General features: G+C 35.0%; 1 protein-coding gene across 1 annotated transcript; it reads left to right on the forward strand.

Moving 5' to 3' along the window:
• Nucleotides 1-4935: 4935 nt before the first annotated feature.
• On the forward strand, nucleotides 4936-7667 carry LOC141427076 (uncharacterized). The gene is made up of 3 exons (XM_074086306.1): nucleotides 4936-5176; nucleotides 5616-5831; nucleotides 6908-7667. The coding sequence occupies exons 1-3, from the start codon at nucleotides 4948-4950 to the stop codon at nucleotides 7060-7062; spliced, it is 600 nt and encodes a 199-aa protein (XP_073942407.1). The 5' UTR covers nucleotides 4936-4947; the 3' UTR covers nucleotides 7063-7667.
• Nucleotides 7668-20220: the final 12553 nt, after the last annotated feature.

Consider the following 20220-nt stretch of genomic DNA (forward strand, 5'->3'; position numbering starts at 1 on the left):
AAAAATATTATTTACACAAACATTATTAAAAGACAACACAAGCATTTATAGCCGTTTGTTAAATTTATTCATTTAGATCTACAAGATCTGCCAATGGCTGTATTTAACCAATAAGTTCTATAAACAGCCCGAAGAGGGCGTTGTTAAACTTGTATATAAGGAGATAACTCTTAGAAATAAAGGCCTTTTTTCCGCCATCACCGCCGGCAACGGTCGGCACGAAACAATTAATCTGTATTTTATTCTTCCCAGAATTAAGATTGGTTTTTGGAGCCTTTTGTATTTTTTTTATTTCAACTCCAAATTTTGTTACTTTTACGATCATCCCGTAAAATCCACATCGAAAATACAAACTGAAACATAAATCAGAAAAATCAGAAAAGCGCTGGTCTCTTTTTCTGGTTTTTCCGTGCATCTATGTTTGTTTGTATTTTCCCAGAATTACCCAAATTTAACACCGTTATTATTCGGAAACTGACATAACATAATTTGAGTTGTCAACGTTAGCTACACACCGAAAACTCAGATTGCAAGCCTACTCGTACTTGATTTTCAGAAACTAATTTCATTATAGCTAATCTGCAATCAAACGAACACTTATGCTGAGAAAGTTTTACAAGTTCCATTATAAAATGATTAAAATCAATTATTCGGTGCCCCAAATCTTGATTTTCGGTCTCAATCTGAAACAAACGTTTATTTTACTCTAGATATTGTAAGGGTCAACTTTTTATTTAAGGTTCAACTGTGTTATTTTTAGTACAATACAAATATTCGTAACACCATAGATCAGTACGGTCAGCATCAAAAGTAGCTGCGTATTTTTAAACTTTGTCGTTATACAACAACGTACTTACACCATACAAATTTGGCAATATCCTAATACGACAAAGTAAAAAAATGATCCGCTACTTTGGGTGCTGACTATACAGTGAAATCACAGTAAAAAAAGGCAAAGTAGAAAAAAGCTGTCTTATATCTTTAAAATTAACCTTTTTAGAACCTAAGTACAAAACAATACAATACTCCGACTCTTTATTGTACACCAAAGTATAAGTACATTCGTTTACTGGCTTTAAGTTAATACAAAACTTACTGATACTTCAGATGCATTCTAATACTATGTTGAGAGATGAGTTATTTTCTCACATTATATTTCTATCTATAATTTCTTTCGAATGTATTAATTTTTCATATAAACTTTATGAGTCAGTTTTGTGACGCCCATACCGATTGTATGAAAAAAAAAACGTTAAAAAACTGTCATTTTTGATAGGGGCTTTTTTTAAACCATCGGAATCGATTGTACTTTTGATTCTGAGAAGGAAAAACTATATTTTTTCCAAAATTGAAAAAAAAGAATGAATACGCTTTTTTGTGAAAACGCCCAGGTAGGTACTAAAATCTTACGAGATTAATACATTTTGTAACTGCATACATTGGCGAATTTTCTCGTTTTCTAAAGAAACGAAATTAAAATGAAGCGACATTAACTTCAATCAAGAGTTGATATTCAAAGTAAGTAGATCTTAAAATTAATATGGATACATACCACTACATACCCTTGCATAAAATCGATTGACATTGTTTTATTTCCACCTAAATTCGAAGACGGCTCCATGACTTTATTCTCAGAACTTTTTCTAATGATTGCTTCCTGAAAGATAATAATGTATTTTTATTATTTGTGTTACTGCTTATTGAAATGTGAATAGTTTTGTAAGTATAGTCAATGACTTTTTGTACAAACACTGAATTGCAATAATTAAAGGAATAAAATCGATTTTCTACAGTACCTTTAGATTTCTAAAGTTTAGAAGTTAATGTTTTCGCGTACTTAGGTACTTGTAGTTCACTATTGGTTCACACACATACTTTAGAATATTTTTAACTATTATTACCTTACCTACCTACCTACTTACCTATCTAAAAAGTAGGTAAGTACTTAGGTATTACCTATTATACTCGTATAAAACTAGAAGCAGATAGGGAATATTACTGCAATGTTCTGCCGTCAGAATGCACCACTAGCACAAACCGTAATCGAATGCCTTTTAAATGTCCGTAAGATACCAAAATATCACATTATATCAATAAATTTTTTGGAAATATAGCTCTATTGTTACTTTCGATGTAAATATCATATTATTTTGTTAGTATGTCATATGTCATGAACCGTCATGGCGACAAACTAAGAACTGACGTTGTCATGGCGATTTGTTTACGTTTTGTGCCAGTGAACTGTAGAAATATAATGATTACTCACCTTTTCTTAATCATAACCATACATTCTTGAATTAAACAACCTTTCTTTTTCCTTTTGAAGATCCGACATTTTTTTCCCATTTATTGCTCGGTATTATTTTATATGCGATCGATGGCGCGTGGCAGTTCGACTAGCATAGGTCCGTCGCTGACAACGCCGGCGGCGGTCTGAGGCATGCGCTGAGAGGGGACTGGTTTCATAGGGTTTCATACAAAATACGAGCGCGCGCTAGCTTATATTAAAATGTCGTAAGCGACAAAACGGTTTTTGTCGTTTCAACTACAAATTACAATTTAATAAAATAAAATCCAACTTGAATGTTGAAGTATGAGTTAAAACTAATTTAATATGAAAATTTGGAATCTTAATTTGATCTGGATGGCCTGTAACAAGCAAATCCCTGTCTTACAAGAGGTATCTTTGATATTTTTTTCTGTGCTATAAAATTTTACGAATCGTGTTTCGGCAACTTGGAAAACAAAGTCATTGAAATGAAGAATCAGGTTTTCAAATATCACTTTGATATGTTTGTAATTGCTGAGATAAAACTAGATGTTTTTCACCAAAATGCCCAATTCGTCGTCTTAATTCTCGCATGTATACCTAGTCTGCAGTTACTTGCTAAGCTGCTTGACACAAAGTTCCTGTCAGTCACCATGCAGGTAAGTTTGTGAGCAATTTGTGGTTTCTAACTCCTTCCGTGACAGGAATAGTCTTCCTAACTTTAGTAGTTGGTACCAGTTCGGCCTTGGCAAAGCAAAATGCCTTACTTGTTGGTCTAGAACTAGTCTTGCGGACAAAATTTCAGTTTGAAAATTGTCAAATTCAAATCATTTACTCAGTAAATAGGCACTTTTACACGTATTTCTTTAAACTGCCAGAGCTTTCGGAAATACCATCATTGCCAAGAAGAATGCTTCGCAAGAAACTTGCAGAAAGTCGTTTTTTCAAAATAAAATAATTACAAATAAAATACTTCTATCTCAAAACAGGTGAACCGATTTTGATGAACATGTCTAAGAAACATTGCTAGAAACCTGCTTTCAAATAAAAAATGTGATTGTCTAATAAATTAGAATTTGCCTTGTAAAAACTAATTCTTGCCAGGAAATTCGCCGGCGTTTCGCGGTAAGTTTCTACTTTTCTGGGGTAATACGAAGGAAATGTTAATCAGTTACGGCATTTAACGAGTACGTATAAGTGGAAGTCAAAAATTACAAGTATGAATGTACGAGTATTGTATGTAAATATTTACTGTACATAAAACGATAAAACACAAAATAATACAAAAAGAAAACAACAAAACAAAAACCGGCCAAGAGCGCGTCGGACACGATCGAAATAGGGTTCCGTAGCCATTAAGAAAAAATTAAGTAATATTTTTGTAAGGATTTCGTATTTTGTATTTTGTGGAGTTTAGGTATATTTTATACCTTAGGCTGCTATTTACTCTTAAACTACTAATAATTCTCAAGCAAACTTAGCCGTTATAGTTTTTCTTGAAAGTTTAATATACTTACTAGCATCCTGAATTTTTCAAATTTTTCCACCCACCGGTTCAGATTTTAGAGAGCCCCCTTGTCGTCCGATTTAAATAAAAGTTTGCACTTTAAAGTTGAATATTTTGCAAATATATCACTGAATCGAAAAATCGTTTTAGCAACCCCCTAATTATTTTAAAAGATCTGTCCAACGATACCCCACACTACAAGGTTGGACGAGAAAAAAAAAACATCCCCACTTTACGTCTATGGGAGGTAAACTGAAAATTTTATTGTACCATTTTGTCGGCATAGTTTACATACATATTCGTGCAAAATAACAGCTTTCTAGCATTGATAGTCCCTGAGCAAAGCCGCAGACGGACAGACAGACAGACATGGCGAAACTATAAGGGTTCCGTTTTTGCCACTTTGGCTCCGGAACCCTAAAAAAGTATAATATAATTGTTTTTAAAGTAACGTGACTATTAAAAACATTTCAGTTATTTTAATTGTGTTTAGAGCAGGCTGTTACTCTCACGGTCTGATAACTTAGAACAAATTGTGTGTTCGATTTCCAACTAATTTCAGAAGTTCCTCAAGTTGAATAGCATAGTATTCACTTTAAGTAATATTCAATTTAGTCGGATTATAATGCACGAAATTTTTGTAACAAAGCAAAAGATGGTGCTATTATCAATATAATTAACAATGAAGTGTTAAAAATTATATAAAATATTTTCTTTTAATTTCGTAAAACCTTTAATTAATTTCAATATTAACTTTTGGAAAGAAATGTGTTTCTACAAATTAAAAGTTTTGTAGGCACTGGTAACATCTATTTTTTTTAATAATAGTAACAACAACAGACTATAGACAGTGATTCGTCTTTTTCTTTGCCTGTAATGTCATTACACGCATCATACATTAATCAATTTTTCTTGTGATAAAGTAAATACTGTTAATTTTTATAACCAGCGTACTTGCAAATACTTATAATATATTTTATGTGCAAGTAAACCAAAATAAAATACAACAATTCGTAATTTTTTATTATTATTTAGGTAGATTTAAAATAAATAAATATGAGTATTAGAAGTGGAACGGAACGCATGACTAATGGCCGCCATAAATAAACTGAATCACAATCCTACATAGGTACTTATATCTTTGATCAATTCAATTTGATTTGTACGTGCTATGCTGCTTTTTTTCCGATTCCTGACTATTTACGACGACCCGGCTTGTTTTTGGACACTGACGATTCTCGCTCTCTTTGTTACCTTGGCAAGGTATAAAACACCGACGGCTACTCACTTTCTCGTTGACCTACGCATGCAAACTTGGATTTGGAAATTCGGACTTCTGTTTTTAATATTGGTGACGATGTCCGGCAAAAAATGTTGTGTTCCTAACTGCGATAAATCTCGTAAGTATTTTTTTTATATTTTGAAAGTTATACTTCCATTTCCTTATACTTTCTGTTACAAGATCGCAAAGTTATGTCTAAACAGAGCAAACTTTAACAAGTTCGTTCATCCACTATTACCTCTCATATTTCGTTTTCTAGAATTTTTTTACCGTACAACGGCAAAAACTACTAGACACTGGCAAAATTGTCCTCTGATGGACAGAGCCATATTTTTTTAAAGAAACAACAACAACAAGTTTTAATTTTGTATTTGTATTTTCTGTTTGTACAGAACTGTTAACGGAACCCTTCATGTACGAGTCCGACTCGCACTTGACCAATTTTTCTTAAAAAGACTGTATCATCTTATCAAATTATATAATTTAAATGTTTTCAACCGATTTCTGAAACTGTGAGTTGAGGAACTACTTAAATATTGAAAATCTCGATTTTTCAGGAGCCGATGATGTCATATTACATGTGTTTCCTAATCCAGACAAGGATTTTAATAGGTTTAACACTTGGACAAATGCAATTGGAGGTCATGTTTCGTCTTTGGATCCTCATACTGTATTTGATTGCCGAAGAGTGTGCCACTTACACTTCGAACCAAGATATCACACTCGAAGTAAACGACTGAGTCCTAATGCAGTACCAACATTACACTTATCAGGTATGAAATTTAAACATTATTTACCATAGGTAAAAAATGTAAAGCTTTCTTAGGCCTCTAGGTTGGCAACGCATCTGCAATCCCCCTGGTGTTGCAGGTGTCTATGGGCGGTGGTGATCTCTTACCATCAGGAGACCCACTTGCTTTTTTGCCATCCAGTGAAATAAAAAAAAAACTATGATTTATTTTGCAATAGCATATCCAAATTAATGGGGCTTGGAAAAGGGTTAAAAAAAATATTATCCTACTGATATTATAAATGTGAAAGTTTGTGAGTGAGTGAGTGAGTATGTTTGTTTACTTCTTCACGCTGAAACGGCTGGACGGATTTAGATGAAATTTAGCGAAAAGTTAGTTTTTAACCTGGATTAAAACATAGGATACTTTTTATAGGCTTAGAGCAATGAAATTTAGTATGTAGGTAGCTGGACCTCTGGAATAACACATGGGCTACTTTTTATCCCGATATTCCCACGGGAGTTTTGTACCTAAGGGACCCCATACATCCCTGTATTATTATTATTATTATTTTGTAATTTTTTCTAACTGTAGTTTCTAAGTATTTTATTTGTAATTATTTTATTTTGAAAAAATGACTGCCAAGCGCGGGTAGTTTAAAAAATTTAGTGCAAAAGTGCCCATTGCGGCCTATTTACTGAATAAATGATTTAAATTTGAATTTGGATAAGGAAAATTTTTGAAATTTCAGCACTGGATTTACAGACTTGAATTTTGTACAGAGTTGTTCATTCATTCATTATGGTCGTATTTGGCGAGGGAAGCTATCTGTAATTCATTAAGTAACGATGGGTGCCGTATAGAAAGTGAAGACTGGATTTATTGACCGAAGTAGACTCGAACAAGTTCAGCAACCGTATTAGGCGAACGCAGTAATGTAATTCATCATTCCAGCCTATATTCGTCCCACTGCTGGGCATAGGCCTCCTCTCAGAACAAGAGGGCTTGGGCCATAGTTCCCACGCGGGCCTAGTGCGAATTGGCACATTATAATGTAATTAATGATAATAGTAATGAGTAATGTACTTGCCACATAATATTTATTTCTTATGTTTTAGGATTTTCCATAGAAAGAAGGCCCCTGCGAGACATTACTGTACAAGAATCTAATGACAATGATAACATGAGAAGACATCAACAAGATTCGATATTAATGACAAAATTCAAGAAATGGCTACTGACTATCATAAGAAAAGATGTAAAATATAAATAAGTAACAACAAAATTTTGCTATTACTTTGTAGCTAATTTTACCTGGAAAGTGTTCCGGTTTAGAAAATGGGCAATAAAACATAAGATTTATTTGTATTGTTTAGGTTCAATAAGAAGTAATATATCTTTTACTTTCTTATTTAAGTAAATATTGTAATGCTTTATACGAATAGTACGTAAATTTAACTATAATGAAAATAAAAGCATTAGCTTTATATAATTATGTGTTTCTTTCATTTAATTTTTTCAACTTACACAAAAAAAGACGTATCTAATATTAGTTAACTTATTTCATATTATTCAATTATTACGAAATGTTTATTTTTACTCGAATTTAACGATTTTCAGATCAGAGTTCGTTTGTAATTAAAGTAATACATAACGATTTGTTTCATTGAAGTAAAACGAGAAATAGAGCATTTTATATGGCACCATGTTATATCGTATGCAATAGAAAATGGTGTAATAGCATTTGCTCAAATAAAATATGAAATATGAGCATTTCGGAACCTAGACAATCGCAAACTTTTCTGTCACTAAGCACGAGATGGCGCAGTGTGCGAAACGTTGAACTGATATCTCTATCTCAGTATATAAAAAGGTACTCTGTGGTTACTCTATTCTATAATTCCCAAATGTTCTAATCACCTTTTTAAATCGTCTTCTAAAATATTACCACAATCTGCACGTGCACTTGAAGCAATATCGGTGGCTGTAATAAGTCGGGAGCACGTTTTATATTGCCTGCATGCGCCCAGAGATGGCACTCTATTTGTGTCACTTAGGTAGGACGATGACGTGCACTAAGCCTCGATTTGGATGTGCCATGTTTGGTCACGTTTAGAATTTATTTTCAACTATCGTTTACTATACAGCAGTTGAATTGAAATTCCGGGATTTTATTAAATTCTCGTGGGAATTCCCTAAAATTACATCGTGGTTTTCTTTGACGTTAAATAACACCCGTGCCAAATTTCACGGCGTTAAACCCAGCGGTTGTTATTTCGAGATTTTATCCCTATCCCGTGGGAATATCTTGATAAAAAGTAAGTATCCTATGGTTTAATCCAGAAGTCCAGCTATCTACATACCAAATTTCATGACTCTAAGCCCAGCTGCTATTAGTTCGAGATTTTATCCCTATGCCGTGAGAATATCGGGATAAAAAGTATCCTATGGTTTAATTCAGATGTCCAGCTATCTACATACCAAATTTCATGACTCTAAGCCCAGCGGTTATTAGTTCGAGATTTTATCCCTATCCTGTGAGAAAATCGGGATAAGTAGTAGCCTATATGTTATTCCAGATGTCCAGCTATCTACATACCAAATTTCATGACTAAGCCCAGCAGTTGTTATTTAGAGATTTTATCCCTATCCCGTGGGAATATCGGGATAAAAAGTATTCTATGTTTTAATTCAGGTTATAAACTAACTTTTTGCCAAATTTCATCCAAATCCGCCTAGCCGTTTCAGCGTGAAGAAGTAAAAAACATACTCACTCACTCACAAACTTTCATAGCATGCACTGATGGGATGAATAAAGTCTTACCATCGTATTTTGCTGGAAAATTCGTATTTGTCTTGCTTCCTCAATTAGGATCATTTAAACTTTAGTAAGCTCGTTGAGAAAGCAACATAACTACGATTTCTTCCAGCAAAATACCATAGAAAAACATTATTCAATATATTTTTTATTTTATTTTTATTTTATTTATTTTTTTCGCTTACAACTATTTTTACAGGTATAACCTATGACAATAATGTAACTAAGTCTTATTAATGCTACTAAATTATACATCTAAATCATTCCTCTTATAACAAACTATAAATAATGCCGACTTAGTGAAATCATTCAGAGAACACGAGAATACGTCGATGCATTCGGCTATGAGGTTGAGGGCGATGAAAATCGACGAATCGTACCGTATGTGGGGGCCCTTAAGAGGTCACAATGGAGAACGAAATACGAACCTGTGACACCTGTGACACGTGATGACGTGACACTAACGCCACTTTGATGTGATGATATTGACATGTTTACTTCGCAACGCCATTATATACTTAGTAATTTATTCAAGTTTATATTGAAATGAAATGAAAATGAAAAATGAAAAAATGAAAAAATATTTATTTCACCATAAATTAGTGTACATAATCAATAGGTGGGGACTTCCTGTTAAGTATAAAATACTTGTATTAAGACGCCCCGCTTTCTCCATAACAACAAATTGCCATATTTCTACCGAAAAAATGTGTATGTGTGTCAGTGAGTGTGTGTGTCAGTGAGTGTGTGTGTCAGTGAGTGTGTGTGTCAGTGAGTGTGTGTGTATGTGTGTCTGTGTGTGTGTGTGTATGTGCGTGAGTGTGTGTGTGTGTGTGTATTTATGTGTATTTTACAACAAATTCGCAATAGCCTACTATAAACAACATTTTATAATACATGTAATTAAGTATACTGTTTCAAGATTTACTTGAAAATCTTGTCAAAAATTGGAAACATAAACTATCCAGTAAAAATACTGTTTAATTTCATAACAACAATAATACCTATTTAATAATCCAGTGCTTTAACTAAATTAATACAAAATATTTATTCTATGTAACTCGATATAACAATGCCTCCGTATCCTCGTAACTTAACTTCATTAACCAATCAGTTATAGATCTTTTACATTTGTATAACAGTAGCTGATATATATCTAATTTTTCATTAACTATATTATACAGGTGAGCTGACTGTGCTACAAATTGCCTTTTTGCAAAATACTCGATAATCCGAATTTTCCGCCTAAAAGTGTCGACTAGGATTGATTAATTTTTTACGCTCTTCAATTTGATGTGCATTTCGTTCGAGTCTACCGTAGACCGGTACGAAATTATTAATATAGAAGATATGAGAGTGAGAAGGACGGCACACTACGAACTTCGATTTTCGAATTTCGTTGTCATAGCCCTTCTGAGGCCATAAATTGTCTAACGCGCTGACGTCCGCGATCGCATTCACCACCTCTTTCTACCATCTTATACCGAGCGAGAGAAAGACGTGGTGAAAACGATTCTAATTCCAAGTATGAAGAAAATAAGGCCGCAGGTCTTTAATCTTTTTTGACGCTCCAACTCTTCATGAGATGGTAGAGGTATTCTAATTTCTATAATTCTTGGACGATAAACCTTGTCCATTTATTATTACTTCGTGTCTGAAGCTAGGATACTGCTTCACTGTGACGTCACAATGTAATTTGTTGCGGTTGGCTGTAAACCAAACCACGAACGCTACGTTTGATCAATTGTTTCTATGTGCAGAAGTGTATTATAACATCATAATAGGGTATTTGATACTATTAACCAATAATTCCAAACCACAGCTCTAACAAAATCATTAAGAATCGTAGATTTTTGAACAAACGTTCTAATACAGTCAGTAACAGACAGTTGCAGCCGCATTTTACGAAGCTGAAAATATTAACAGTTACATCAATATATATTTATGAAATATGTAAATTAGTAAGGGATCATAAACATCTTTTTGCCAATGAAAGAGATAAGCAGTGCAATATTAACCTCAGAAAAAGAAACCAGTTACTTAGTTCTTTTACTAAAAATGAAAATGGTTAGTTCAGGGACACATCATATGGCTATAAAAGTATACAATAAGTTGCCTACCACAATAAAAAACATGGAAAAGAATGCTGTATTTTATAACAATTTGAAAAATTATTTATTGGAGAAATGTTACTATAAATTAGATGATTATTTAAATGCTAATGATAAATGATGAATTATTTTAGCTATATGTAATAATAATAATGAATTATTTTAGTTCTATGTATCAATTTGAGTATAATTCCAATATTGTTTTAAATATCGCCCTAGCAGGGCTTAGAGGGGCGAATTATGTTGTATAAAATCTCATGTACCTACCAAATAAAGCGATAAATATAATTATAATAATTTAAAGAAATTGCCATTAAATTTTAACATAAATTGTATTGACATTATAATGAATAATTTAAGATAAGAAGAGAAAAATAAGAATTATATAAAATGTGTCATAAATAATTATACTTAAGTAAATATTTTAATACATAGACATTCTATACCCTTACAGGGTGTCATGTACCTACCGTCTTGTAAAACTACCATCTAATAATGTAATGAGCATGAATTTGAATGAATAAATATGAATATGAATATGAATATGAATATGAATAAAAAAATTAAAACCCAACTGATCGTGATAAAGTTCAGTAACTTTTAACCCAGAAAGTTATATTATATAGTTCCTGTGGACGGGCAATAAATTAATTCTACACAGAGAGAATGACGGGCAACAGCTAGTTAAATATAAAATTTGATTTTTACTACCTAACTTTATAAATTACAAATAGATAATTTGATTGAGTTGGCTAACAATTGACGTACATCACTAATACCGTACAAAATCTATGAGGGCCCCAAACTGCGTACCTACATTATGCCCTGTCAACACAAGATATTCATAAATACGATACCTACAAAATCGAAACCCACGGTGAACGACTCCGACTCGCACTTGCCCGGTTTTTTAAATTTCGAACTTATTTATTACATTCTGAAACTGTTTTATTTGTCACTCAGCTTTACCAAAAGCCGTTTATGCAATGTCGTAGCCAAAACTGCAGCGGCGCAGTGACACAACACAGCTATAAGATGACATAATAGTGATTTGTAGAGCATCCCGGTCACACCCAAGAGAAATAAAACTCGTTTCGTACTTTCTTAACGAAATGATTGCCTACGTGAACGTTGTTAGCCCCATTTATTTGTAGGTGGATTTTATTTACCTACTTCGCTCCCGAGCGGATAATTCACTTTCTAAGTATCCCGTATCGACCCGGTGGGACGCATAAAGTATTTTTGCTTTTAGAAGAAAAGCTAGCGACATTGTATGTTATTGCGTAGAGTAGGTGCTTGGCAGCGGTTTCCTTTCGGGTTTTATTCAGGTTCTTAATGTTTTGTCCTGCTTGATATGGTGCTTGAGGGTTTGTTTACATCGTGTGGAGGCTTACCTTAAGTCATGGCATAAATTGAGTAGTTTCCTGCGTAAAAAGAAACCCTAAATGGCTGGCTGGATGGCTAGAAGTTCGTTTTACATTCGGTTTAACCGAATTTCGGCAGCAAGAGCTGAACTACGGCATTCGGCCGAAATTCGGTTAAAATGCCGATTATTCGGCACTAGTAAAAAAGAACCTACTTGTACTATTTCGACTGAAGTTAATAGAAAGCATATCAGTAAAATATGCAACAAAAATGAAATAAACTTAGTACATGTTTTTTTTAATAAACATCTTCCTTACAAGCTAAGCATTTTTAATTGTTAAAGGGTGTCCTCACACTGTTAAATTTAACAATCTCTTCTAATAAACTCTTATTTCAATTTTACTAGAGGTAGGATATTGAATGGAAGTTTGGCCGAAATTCGGCCGATTTTTTTATTTTTACCGAATGTACATCCCATAACAAATACTTCGAATAATTTGAATTCATAAATACGAACATATGTATATAACTTAAACATTACATAAATACTCATATACGAAGTAAGATTCTTCATTAAAAACCATCAGTATAATTGTGTAGTACATGTGTGTTAAATCGTTTATTGTAGACTTGTGTTCGTGATGCATTTTTACCTTTTTAGAATCTTTGAGCGGTAAGGCAAACAAGAACAGTCATAACTACTAAAGTTTACCGCCGATGTTAAGCTTATATTTCTACACTTTAGTGTTTTCACAAGTTGTAATCAAAATAATATACGATACGGCTGAGGAAAACTAATATTATACAGTTGGAAACTTCGTGGCAGGTTGACTTATGATACGACAAACTTGCAAATGGTTGCCACAATTGTTACCTGTACATTTTAACATCTAGTCTGTAAGTTTTTGCTACTGCTTCTTGTTACTAACACCGTTTTTTCTAAACGCACCGTTGACCGTCAGTTGATTGCGAGTTTTTATTTCAGAAATATTCAACTGAAAGTCAAAGTCAAAATATCTTTATAGCAATATCAGGTTTTCAACTTATGTAAATTGGTTATATTAATTATTTTATGAGGCGAAACATCACTATATCTAGTGTCATCCACGAAGACGCGTGATTTTGTCAAAATTGCATTGCAGGTGGTAGGACCTTCTGCAAGGTCCGCCTAGGTTGTTACCACCATCTTGCTCGCTAATCCTGCTGTGAAGCAGCAGTGCTTGCACTGTTGTGTTTCGACGTGGAGAGTAAGACAGCCGGGGAAATTACTGGCACGTGAGGTATCCCTCTAGGCCTCTAGGTTGGCAACGCGTCTGCAATACCCCTGGTGAATGACTCTACCTATCTATATATCTATCTATCTATTTAGCCTTTTTATCCTGAGCTCCAGTTTATTGTTAAAGAATATCTCTAAGGTCAGTATGTCGCTTGACAAAGGCCTCCTCTAATATTTTCCACTGTTTTCTATCCCTGGTTATACCCTCCTCCAGTTCGGGCCTGCCGTTAGTTTTAACTCATCCTCCCATCTTATAATATGTTGTCTTCCTCTGCTCCTCTTGCCATCTCTAGGATATCATTGTCTGACTTCTTTGCTCCATTTTTCCTGTGTATGTCACGCAACATATTTGCGTATTACATATTGCGTGACTCTACCTATAATGTGTATTAATTAATTGCTTCAACTTTTAACCGGCAAACCAACTCGAATCCAACTCGCAAAGGAAATTCTTACCCACTCACTAATTCACTATTAAACTCACGGCTATTCTTGGCAAAATACTTCAACTCGCCTGTTTAAATTTGTTGTAAAAACATTAATCTGGTTAAACTCTCAAGTTGCCTTGTTGAAGTTTCTTAAACCACATTTTTAAACTTTAAAATTTTAATAGCTGGCAAACAAATAAATTAAGAATCAGTAAAATTTAAAATTTTTGTTTTTAAATTTAAAACGTGGACATGAGTTGCATGCTTAAGGCATTTTCTTTTTAGGAGGTTATCAATTCGGTTGATTTTTTTATGTTTGTTACCTCAGAACTCCGTCATTTATAAACCGATTTCAAAAATTTTTTTTTCGTTCGTCTAGGAATGCTTTCAATTAGGTTCCATAAGCACCAAATCAGGATCTGATGATTGGATCCTAAGGAAATCGAGTGAACTCTTCAAATATTGTACGGACACCTATGGTAATTTTGATATATTTAGTAGTAACTCGTGCATTTTCTCTTGAAAATCACCATTTGGTGAAGTGGAACTGATGATGAAGACCACATTTGACCAACGGAGCGACTACTCAATAACAAGTACCTTACGGGTAGGACCTTGTGCAAGGTCCGCGCGGATTGCCACCATATACCTTGCTCGCTAATCATGCCGTGAAATAGCAGTGCTTGCACTGTTGTGTTTCGGCGTGGAGAGTAAGACAGCCGGTGAAATTACTGGCACTTCTGCAATCCTCCTGGTGGTGCAGGTGTCTGTGGGCGGTGGTAATCTCTTACCATCAGGAGACCCACTTGCTCGTTTGCCATCCAATCGAAAAAAAAAACATCCTCCACATCCACACACCTCGCACATCAAAAGGGTTGAAACGCAGCTTAAGCGTGGTGTTTACATAATTACCTATAGATATTTATGCCCTTGACTGTAGGTAAATATTTTTCCATAGCTCGCTGGCAAATCTTGAGCCTGGACTTCTGAGCCTCAGAAAAAGTATTAAAAGTTTTAAAGTATTTAGGCCAGTTAAGTAGACGTAGGGTAAGTAGACGAAATCAAGCGGCGCATGGCGATCACTAAGTCTGCTATGGATAAAATGAAAAAGATTTGGAGTTAATACAAGAACGGAAACCAGACTCGTTCACGAGTATTGCCTAATAATTCCCATTTTCTTCTTTGCGTCGGAGACATGGACTCTTCGTGAAACGGAGAACAAGAAAGTTGACGCGTTGGAGATGTGGTGCTGGAGACGGATGCTAGGAGTATTGTGGACACAGTTACGAACAAATCACTCCATATTAAAAGAACTCGTCATCAGAAAGCGCCTATCAACCACAGTGGAGTCACGCATCCTGACCTTCCTTGGCCATGTATCTCGTCGTAGTGATGACTCCATAGAGCGCCTCGTAGTGCAGGGAAAAGTAAAGAGACCAGGCCACGTGGTAGATCACCAATGAGATGGACAGACCAGATGAACGCCGCAACTAAGAATGTACGTACCTAAGAATGTACCCGGTAAGCGGCAGTCCGCGACGAATAACGCCGTATTACCAAGATCATCACCACGACGAACATTGATGACCACGACCACTCTGGCAAGAGTGTACCAACTAAGAAGAAGAAGAGGCCACTTTTTTAGATTTACAAATCGCATATTCAAATTTGTTCCAAGTTAATAAGAGGGAAAGAAGCAACTGCCATTATCAGAAACTCCGCTTAACTGCCTCAGTTGTGTAATAAGCACGCACAAACGCAGCACGTGTGGGGAATATCCCGATAACCACAGTTCATACTGAAGTCAGTGAGTTTGTTGTGAAATGTAAGGTCTTTTACCCACGTTTTCAAAAGGATGCAGCTCGCTAACCGGAGCCCGGTGTTGTTATCAAATGGTCAATTAATTTTATTCTTTAAAACATAGACTCAAAAAGCCTTTTCTTTACTTGACGGTGCGGTATCGGCGTGTTCGGGACGCTTGTTAGCACAAAACGGTATTACTGTATTTTTATACACTACAGTAAAGAGGCTGGAGTAATGTTATTACCTGTTCTGTTACAGTGATTATGCCGGCAGATGCCAGCTATCTCAGGTTTGCTTCTGGAACGCCTCATTTTGATTATCTGCTGCTAAGCATTATCTGAAAATGGCTGCTTAGTGCCCGTAAACAGGTAGTGTCCATGATGATTTAGTGTATAAAGGCCAGCACAGCACGTGTATTATTTTAATCGGCTGATCATAGCAAAATATCTATAGGTATACTGGGTAGTGTACGTAAACCTTAAATTTCTAAACATAACATCGTGCGTGGTTTTCATTTGCGTTATACTCGTATGAAGAAAGTCTTCATATTATAAAACAACAACAACAAAATAAAAACTTTTTTAACCTTCTTTTAACGACGAAATTCCATAGAAAAACCCCTTTTTTTTTCTCATGAAAATTTCCAAAAATAGCATCGTGCGTGGTTTTCATTTGCGGTATACTCGTATGACAAAAAAAAAAGAACACCTGTACAAATATGTCTGGTAGACTTAGTCTACAGACATATTATAAAACAACAACATTAAAAACACTTTTTTAACCTTCTTTTAACGACGAGATTCCATAGAAAAATCCCATTTTTTTATTAAAGAAAAAACACTTGTACACATATGTATGTAGATCGTTAAAAGAAGGTTAAAAAAGTGTTTTTTTTATTTTACGTCTGCCATGTGTATTGTAATAATAGCAATGTCACTCGACAAGTTTGTGAATTTTTAAATTTGACCTTTAACAACGATGGGGAGATAATTTGACAGGTACTTATTTTGTTCGATCGGAAATAGAATAATCATACTTTTAATGACCTCTTAACCCTGTGAACATTTATTTAACTTTTTCGCTCTCGCAAAATATTCCTCAAAGGAATTCTGTCCGGAAGGCAATATCTAACACTAGTGTCCATGAGTTCGATGGATATCGGATAGAAGAAGTCGAGTGCTCTGTCCACACGGCCGACCTGGCGCGGACAATATTTGCTAATCCAGGGCGCCGATCATGCGTCATATTTGCCCGAACTCAAGAGCGGTTGAAGACTTGATTTGTGAGTGATTCCGTATTGTCCGGGATTATTTTGTGAATCTGGTAATGGTGTCTAAAAATAAAGTTGGTATTTTATTTAACATCCAGTACGTAAGTAATTGGGCCAATCAACATTTTTACCGACACTAATCTGCCCGCGACATTTTTCAAACAATTTCAGATTTTTGTAAGTAAACATGTTTTTCTGTATTTAATAGATGGTGTACATGAATACATGCCATTCTACGTAAGTTCACCCTATTATACCGTAAAATATCTTGTTGGATGTACGCATTTTTGGTAACGCCAGAGACAATTTTGGTAACGCAGGAGACGGTAAAATAGTTGATTGGCCCAATTACCTTTAATAAGCTCCTGATGTTTCGACGCAATTGCATGCATCATGATCACGGATAAGCTGAAGACTGATTGAAATAGTGCCTTGGAGCTCTAAACGTGGTATGCAAACTGGTTTTAATGGCGCTACACGTACTTTAACTACAGATTAGATAAAGAAATCGCCAGTACGCAACTGCGCCATTGGCAGATTCACTGGAGTCTGCAAATATGTGAAGTTCGCACTTTACTTGAAGCGTTCAACGAGTACCAGCGCAAGATCTGCAAGTCGGAGATTGGCAATAAATCCTCAAACCAGAGGCTCCGTGCGGCAGCTCTGTATGTGAAATTGAAAAAGATCGCTTTATACCGGGTGTGGCCTGTAATACGAGCAAAAAATTAAAAGATAGATCGTACTCGACAAACTGAACAACATTAGTCCAGCGACTTTTAAAAATAATGGAGTCTTTATTGTTTTGTGTTAATTTGAAATTAAACAGAAGTTAATTAATTAGGCAGTGTACATGAATGTAATGGAGTTTAATTTAATTAATTGAATGTAATCTTATCTGTTTACTACCATAGTCTCATGAGAACGTTTTATACATACACTAACAATACTTGGATCTACTCAGTTATCCGAAAATAAATTATTTTGATTTGGTTTTTGATTTAATTCAATTTTTCCCTTTTTCATACAAATTAAATACTGTAGCAATGTACGCTATCCTAGAACCCAACTGACGTCGCCTGTCACGCTACAATAAACATCGAACGTTTTGCTTTATATTTCTGCTTCGAATATACTTCAAAGTAAAATAAACTAGCTTTTGCCCGCGGCTTCGCCCGCGTGGGATTCGGTTATCGTGCGCTGTTCCCTCGGGAACTGTGCATTTTTCCGGGATAAAAAAGAGCCTATGTCACCCTCTGGCCCATAAACTCTCTCTTTGCCAAAAATCACGTCAATCCGTCGCTCCGTTTCGACGTGAAAGACGGGCAAACACACAATCATACAAACACACACTTTCGCATTTATAATATACCTAAGTATGGATATAAAATACTAATTATTTTTAAAAGTAGCTGAACTTAATTAATGTTAAAGAGCAGATAGACAGAGGTGAGGCGGGGCTTTTTAACTCTTGTGCCTAGATGTTCTTGTGTCACTCATGTTGGAGAACTTGACCGAAAACCCGCGAGCGTAAAAACTCGCCGAGCCACGAGTGAATCTATGCGTCTATTTGGCTCTAAGCTCGTAATAAACTCGTTCACCGTTTTCTAGACTAAAGCAAACTCCAGTAATCGCTGTATGTAGGGCACCTGCTTCATTATATGAATTCCTCTGAAGTTGGTAGCGCGTGCCTCCTTAGCGACGAAATTGCTATTAAGGAGATTCGAAGCTAATGGAGGGGTAATTGGCTGCTTCGCTAACTAATGGACAATTATACCGGCCCACATAGATCTCGAGGGAATTATAATGCTGTTATGTACTTTATAATGATATCACACTTTAAATACTGTCTAAAAGCTGCTACCTGTGTGGAAGGCAAGTAAATTGAGGAAGAAGTCCAAGACAGGTTTAATTTTCGTTAAGTTTCAGAAGTAGGTAGTAAGAACTTATCTGTAAGAAGTTAGAAAACAAGAAAACTACAAAAATAAGAAAACTAGTAAGAAATTATTTGGCGAACTAAAATAATTACTTTGCTCACCCGCGACCTTATGATAGCTAAGTTTACGCAAAGAAATCTCATCTCTATCTTTTCTCTTCTTTATCTTTTTTTTTTCTTTTAGTTGATTGATATGGACCTCCGCAAAATAACGTCTAATTCAATAAATTATTTGGCATACCCTAAACTTCCGTAACATTTACTAGTTCTCTCTCAGCAGAGAATCGCTGGTTCAAACCCTAATGCTTGCACTTCAGAGTTTTATGGATTATACATGTGAAACTACACTGATTCATGCTGAGAAGCAATCACCAGAAAGATGATAAATGATGATGATGGATATAAAAAACGTATAGCGTACGAAAATTATCTTCTTAAACGGTAAGAAGATAATTTACCTAAATAAGATGTAGCTGATTGTGATCAAATATGGCGCTAATTACGTTTCTAGAACCAGTAAGCTCCAAGGTTTACTAATGTTTCGGCAAATAACGTTTGGCAACCTCTCATTTCGCAACTTCTCATTTCCCAACTATTTAATATTTCTGAAACTGTAAATATTTCAGGATTTTTATAAAACTAATCTTACCTAACCTCAAGGGTTAAGGGTTTCTACACGATAGCTCTAAAATTAATCCTGAAATATTTACAGTTTTAAAGTTTGCGAAATGAAAAGTTGCGAAATGAAACAGGTTGCCAAACGTTACGTTGCGAAAAGGCAGAACCTGAAGCTCCAGATTGTACACCAGAGTGCAGAGAGAGTGCTTGTTATAGCCTAAATAGAATAAAGATATTTTGACTTTGACTTTGAGAGCTTCCTAAACTTATTTCATCCAACGCCCATTTTGAAAATCAGTTATTTTGTAGCGCATATTAGTTTAACATATTAGTTTCGCCTAATGAAGGTGAAGGTGATAAAGGTGAAGATTTTTTCTGGGCCCCTTACAGCCCCCTCTAGGCCGGCGTTATCGCCCACTTTGGGAAAGACTGTTATAGGTACACAGATAAATACATTTGCCTTGTAAGTCCTAGCTTATTCTTTTCAGTATAAAATAATACTTGATTTGTCGAATGTGCTACATGCAATAATACTGTTCATTAAAAAAAATTAAGGGTAGCTTTGAGTATTCTGAAATAAAAACTATATAAAGCCACAAAACTACAGGATTCACTGTCTCAGTTTGGACCACTATAACATACATTTTTAACACGTTTGGATTTTTTTTATTCTGAATATACCAAACCTCTCATGGTTCATAAGAGAGAATCCATCCGTAATAAATAAGAGTTATTCAAGTCATTATTTTTAATTATCGCAAAGGAGCTTAGAGCAACGCACAACCAACGTACGACTCAAAGCCAAGGGA

Source organism: Choristoneura fumiferana, chromosome 4 (assembly GCF_025370935.1).
Source record: "Choristoneura fumiferana chromosome 4, NRCan_CFum_1, whole genome shotgun sequence".
NCBI lineage: Eukaryota > Metazoa > Arthropoda > Insecta > Lepidoptera > Tortricidae > Choristoneura > Choristoneura fumiferana.